Here is a 6,374-nt window from a genome sequence, read left to right on the forward strand (position 1 = left end):
CTATTGCCCAAGCTGGAGTGCAGTGGCGCAATCTCGGCTCACTGCAACCTTTGCCTCCTGGGTTCAAGCGATTCTCCTGCTGCCTCCCAAGCAGCTGGGATTACAGGCACCTGCCACCATAGCTGGCTAATTCTTATATTTTTAGTAGAGATGGGGTTTCACCACGTTGGCCAGGCTGGTCTCAAATTCCTGGCCTCAAGTGATCCACCTGCCTCAGCCTCCCAAAGTGCTAGGACTACAGGTGTGAGCCACCGTACCCAGCTGATATCTCACTTTTTAGATGAAGTAACTGCAGCACAGAGAGAAACTGAGTCAGCGTGCCCAAGGTGCGGCTATAAGGGAACAATGGAACCGTGTGACCAGGAGCCCTGGTGGTTAGCCAATGAACTACACCTCAACTAACGTGTGGAACTGGAAACAAGTCCAATCCTAATGTCCTCAATTAGCTTCACAGATTGCCATCTGAAGAAATGTCAACACATAATTAACAGAATCATCCCAGGGAAGCTCGGTCTGCCTCTTCCAAAAGAGAAAGGAGTGGGGTGGGTACATTCCGGGGACAGCCAGGCAGGGCCCTGGAGAGGGATCAGATGCAGGGGCAGGCTGGGTGGTCCCTGGGTTTTCTCCAGGCTGATGGCACCAGATCATCACAATGACCTGCATGAGCAGGTTTCTACCTATCCTATCACCAGCACCCACAGCCTGGCCTGGTGCTTAGTAGATGCCCAACAGATCTAACTTGATATTGACTAACTTGAATGAAAGTGCTCCGCCCAGTGCCTGCTGCAATTAAGGATCACAGCTATTGGCCCGCCACAGTGGCTCACACCTGTAATCTCAGGATTTGGGAAGCCAAAGTGGGTGGATCATTTGAGCCCGGGTGTTTGAGACCAGCCTAAGCAACATGGTGAGACCCCATCTCTACTAAAATTCAAAAATGAACTGAATGTGGTGGTGCCCACCAGTGGTCCCAGCGGTCTCTCTCTGCTGTGAATTTGATAACAACCCTGTGGGGCAGGCTCACCATTCTCCCCAGTTTACCTCGGGGTGACTTACAGAGCGACCCACCAGGATTCTTGCACTCCTTTGTCAGAGTGATTCACTCTAGTACCCACAGAAAGAGGCTGCCACCCCCACGGCCATTGGAATGTGACTCAGCTGATATGTAAATGTATGGGAAAAAAAGCTTATGGGCGTGGTGGCAGTCTAGCTGCTTGAGAGGCTGAGCCCAGAGTTCAAGGCTGCAGTGTGCAATAATCATGCCTGTGAATAGCCACCTGCACTCAGCCTGGGCAACACAGCAAGACCCTCATCTCTCTCGCTTTTTGAGATGGAGTCTCACTCTGTCGCCCAGGCTGGAGTGCAGTGGCCCGATCTTGGCTCACTGCAACCTCCACCTCCTGGGTTCAAGCGATTCTCCTGACTCAGCCTCCCTAGTAGCTGGGATTACAGGTGAGTGTCACCACGCCCAGCTGATTTTTTTTTTTTCCTTTCTGCATTTTCAGGGTTTCACCATGTTAGCCAGGCAGGTCTAGAACTTTTGACCTCAAGGTCCATCTTGGCCTCCCAAAGTGCTAGGATTACAGGCGTGAGCCACTGTGCCCGGCCCAAGACTCTCATCTCAAGGAACGAAAGAAGGAAGGAAGGGAGGGAGGGAGGGAAGAAGGAAGGAGAGAAAGAGAGAAAGGGAAGAAAGAGAACAAAAAGAAAGAAAGAAAAAAGAAGGAAGGGAGGGAAGAAAGAGAGAGAAAGAAAAAGAAAGAGAAAGAAAGAAACAAAAGAAAGAAAAGAAAGAGAGAGAAAGGCTTAAAAGATAGGTCAAACTGGGATCCAGACAGGGTGAGTTCCTGTTCCTATTCCAACAGGCCTGAGTCTTCTACAATGAGAAAATACTCACATATTATTTGTTTTTTGTTTTCGAGACAGGGTCTTCTAGGCTGGAAGGCAGTGGTGCCATCACAGGCCACTGCAGCCTCGGACTCCTGGATTCAAATGATCCTCCCTCTCAGCCTCCCAAGTAGCTGGGACTAGAGGTGTGTGCCACCATGTATTAATTTAAAAAAAAAAAATTTAGTGATGGGGTCTTACTGTGTTGCCCAGGCTGATCTCAACTCCCGGCCTGAAGCCATCTTCTGGCCATGGCTTCCCAAAGTGCCGGGATTACAGGCGTGAGTCACCAAGTCTGTCGTTTTACTTATACAAGTAAAAAAGACAACAACAAAGTGAGGGGCCCTTTATATTTCCGATTGATCTGGAATTGCAGGCAAATTGTGTTATTCCCCCCACAAAATAAACTTGTTGAGGGACACACATTTGACAGTGTACCCCATACCAGTGAGAAGCACCCAGGGATTGGCATTCTGTGGATTTTCATTGGGTTTCCTGGGGCTCTGCATGGGGGACTGAGAGGGTGGGGAACGCATGTCCTTTCAACAGCCTTCTTGCAGCTGTCCAGCCCCAGAACGAGACACCCCGAGTAAGGGAAAAGACGCCCCTCAGAAGCACTGCTGCAACAGCGCCCGGAATTGCCAGCCTCAGAATCCCCAGCGTTTCTGCCGGACCCGCAGGCAGGACCGCCACCCCCGAGCCCCCACCCCGCGCGCCCAGGCCCGGCCAGGCCCACCACGCACCTTGGATGGTCCTCTTGAAGAAGGCCTTGCAAGCCTCGCAGGAGGCCACGCCGTAGTGGTAGCCGGAGGCAATGTCCCCACACACGAGGCACAGGCGCTTGGGGATGGCATTGAGCATGTACTCGCACTTGATGGCCGAGTCCTCCATGATGCCGCTGGCGCAGTCCTCGTAGCTCTTGCGGCACGGGGTGCCTCCCAGCCCGGCGCCTGCAAACATGGGTGGCGAGTCCAGACCGCTGGCGTGGGTGCCCAGGGCCAGGCCAAAGCCGCCGCTGGTGTCGGACGAGCCACTGGGGCTGTGGTGGCTGAGGGCGTCGATGCCGGAGGACGGGCTGGACGGCTCGGTCTTGATGAAGGAGCCGCAGCTGGAGCCCAGGTGCCTGTCATCCGAGGACATCCTGTTCAGCAGCCTGTGGACACAAAGCCGGAAGTCAGCCCCCGCGAGGCGCGGTGGGCGTGGCGGGCGGGCCCACCCCGCAGGGAGGGTGGCTGGGAAGGGCTCTATGCTAAGGTTTTGGTGAGATAAAACGATGGCCCGAGATCAGCTGGTCTCCACTCAGCACAGCCGGGAGCAAGTTTCTAGCATCACCTCCAGAACCTTCTGAGGCCTCAAAGAAACTTTATTTTGATCAATAATCTTTAGCGAACCAGGTGTGGTGGCTCACGCCTGTCAATCCCAGCACTTTGGGAGGCTGAGGTGGGAGGATCATCGCTTGAGGGCAGGAGTTTGAGACCAGCCTGGGCAACATAGTGAGGCCGCATCTGTTTAAAAAAAAAAAAAAAAAAAGCTTAGCCGGACATGAAGGTGTGTTCCTGTCGTTCCAGCTACTCGGGAGGCTGAGGAGGGAGGATTGCTTGAACCCAGGAGTTTAAGGTCGCAGTGAGCTATGATGGTGCCACTACATTCCAGCCTGGGTGGTAGAGCAAGACCCTATCTCAAGAAAAAAAAAAAAAAAAAAAACACCTTCAGAGTAGCCACACTAGTGCTTCGCAAATTTCTGGTTTTAGGGTGACACAAGATGGAAACCATTCAGCCAGAATGTTTGGCCAACCTTCCTGCAGAAACAATGATACACAACGGCCACCACTGAACAGACCTGGCGGTCCAGCTTTGGCCCAGACACTCCAAATACGGTGAACTCACTTGCAGCTTCCCTGGGAACCCTACCCTCACTAAAATCGGGACCAGAAGCAGTGGGCCATTTGGCCAAGTCGAGAAGGAATCTTGTGGCAAAGGTACCAGCCAGATTGGCTGCCCTCTGGGTTTTGCAGCTGGTCCAGGCTTGGTATCAGAAGACAAGTCTGGAAGGTGGCTCCCAGAACCCCCTCTCTCATTTCCCTTCCTAGACCCCAAGCAGGCCAGCTTCTACCTAGCCAGCCTGTTCCCCAAGAGGCAAGCCTCCATTAGAAAGCTTGAGGGAGCAACCCCAGCCCACACATAAAGTCCAGGTGAATTACCAGTATGGCAAGATCACTGTGTGGGGTAACAGAATGTTTCCCGTAAACCAAGCGCCTCTGCCCAGACCATGCTGGTGGGGGACAAGGCCAGCAAGAGTGTGCCTCCCACATCCCAGCTCCCAGGACGTAGGGAGGAGACCTGTCCCTCTCTCGATATGGACAAGAAAGGTAGCCAAGCTCACGCCTGTAATTTCAGCACTTTGGGACGCTGAGGTGGGCAGATCACAATGTCAGGAGATCGAGACCATTCTGGCTTACATGCTGAAATCCCATCTCCACTAAAAATACAACAATTAGCTGGGTATGGTGATGCTCGCCTGTAGTCTCAGATACTTGGGAGGCTGAGGCAGGAGAATCGCTTGAACCTGGGAGGCAGAGGTTGCAGTGAGCCAAGATCGCACCACTGCACTCCAGCCTGGCGACAGAGTGAGACTCCATCTCAAAAAAGAAAAAGAAAGGCAGCCGAGCTCTGGGAGATTAATTAAGGTGTGTGTTCAGGGAAACCCAGCTGTGGGTCATAGTCCAGCCAGGATTGGGTCTGAGGGTGGCCTGGGTCATGTTGATCTGTCCCTGTCCTCGACAGCCTGCCTCACTCCCTGAGCCTCCTCTGTGGAGGCAGAGAGGAGGCCCATGCTTATGCCTGGAGCAGGTGAAAGGAAAGAGGGAAAGATCTTGAAAAGGAGCAAAGGATAGAGAGGCCACAGGACAGCTCCAACCATGGAAAGATGACTCATGGGTAGCAGGGAGCGTCTCTCCCTTATCACACCCACAGAGCCCACTGCATCTGGCAATCCATGGCCAAACACCAATGCCACGAAATGTGTCTGTGCAACCTTATGATGGGGAAAGGCTTCCACTGTCCATGGTCTCATTAATGATTAATACAAATTAACCCCTCCTGGCTGGGTACAGTGGCTCACGCCTGTAATCCCAGCACTTTGGGAGGCCGAGACAGATGGATTCCTTGAGGTCAGGAGTTCGAGACCAGCCTGGCCAACATGGTGAAATCCCGTCTCTACTAAAAACACAAAAATTAGCTGGGCATGGTGGCAGGGGCCTATAGTCTCAGCTACTTGGGAGGCTGAGGCAGGAGGATCACTTGAACCCAAGAGGCAGAGGTTGCAGTGAGCTGAGATCATGACACTGTATTCCAGCCTGGGTGACAGAGTGAGACTCTGCCTCATAAATAAATAAATATTTTTTAAAAACAAACTAGCTCCTCCTGAGGGGCTTCCCTTGACTATGGGCAGAGACAAGGAACTCGCTCTCCCATAGACCAGAAGCTGGGAGCTACAAACACAAAGCTAAAAGATAGGTTTGTAGCTTTGTCTGCCTTAGGTTTAAGGCTCCTGCTCTCCAGTTCACCATCTCCCAAAATGCAGTGTGTGAAGAGAGAGACTCCTGGGTCTCTTCGGTTCCCCGTAGAATGTTCCTGAGTCCTCAGAGATACCCTCCTATAACCCCAGCCCCTTGGTTGGGAATCTCCTCCAGGCCCTTCTGCATCTCTGTGACCATCTCCCTGGGCACTGCCACACACTCTCCAGCCACTAGTGGAGTCCCCAGGAAAGACATCAGCCTGGCAGGTCATCACCTGCAGGGGCATCTGATGAACAGGCAAGGGCGTTTGTTAATTTGTATTAATTAACCCCTCCGGCACCCTTCTGAGAGGCAGGCAGAGTAGAGCTGACCGCATCCTAACTTTTAATCCCCTCCTGCTCTCCTGATGGCTGTTTTAGGTTTTGCTTTTCACAGAAACACCCTAGGGCACTGTGGAAAACCCTGCAGAGCAAGAAAGCTCCCAGACCCCAGGGGCCTTCAGCCCAAACCTTCCCCAGGCTGCAGAGGGCCCCAGAGATCCCAGGAGATACACTTGACATAAACAGTAATTACAGCAGCGGTGATGTAGCGAGCAAGTGTTCTGCGCCACCTGCTTCAGACCTGTGCCTTGATGGATAAGAGGCGTTTGCCCCAAGGAAAGTAAATGCCTCCCCCGCACTTATCTCAGGGCTGGAAAACCCTGAAGGACACCAAAGCAGGCAGCGGTTTGCTCCCCAAGCCTTGGTTTCCTCTCCGGCTACCTTCCTTGATTCAGAAGGGTACAAAGCATACTGCAGCATCTGGACCCCACCTCAGGGCTGAGAGCGAAGCAAAGCAGATGCTGGCCTCTGTCAGGGTTGGTGAGGGAAGCCCACTATTAATTTAGTGTCTGAGTCCCACTTCAGGGGGGTCTAGTAATTTCAGTTCTCCAGCTTTCTTATTTCCATGACTTTTTTTTTTTTTTTTTTT

At 52.7% G+C, this 6,374-nt stretch overlaps 1 protein-coding gene across 3 annotated transcripts in view; it reads right to left on the reverse strand.

The window, feature by feature from the left end:
- Positions 1-6,374, reverse strand: part of ESRRB (estrogen related receptor beta) — a 184,942-nt gene that overhangs the window by 55,419 nt on the left and 123,149 nt on the right. For all 3 annotated transcript variants that reach the window (XM_017528576.2, XM_017528575.2, XM_037738511.1), the window contains exon 2: positions 2,631-3,040. In XM_017528576.2, the coding sequence (XP_017384065.1) occupies positions 2,631-3,040 (410 nt within the window). The remainder of the gene's footprint in view (positions 1-2,630; positions 3,041-6,374) is intronic.

This window comes from Cebus imitator, unplaced genomic scaffold, assembly GCF_001604975.1.
Source record: "Cebus imitator isolate Cc_AM_T3 unplaced genomic scaffold, Cebus_imitator-1.0 Scaffold54, whole genome shotgun sequence".
Classification (NCBI taxonomy): Eukaryota; Metazoa; Chordata; class Mammalia; order Primates; family Cebidae; genus Cebus; species Cebus imitator.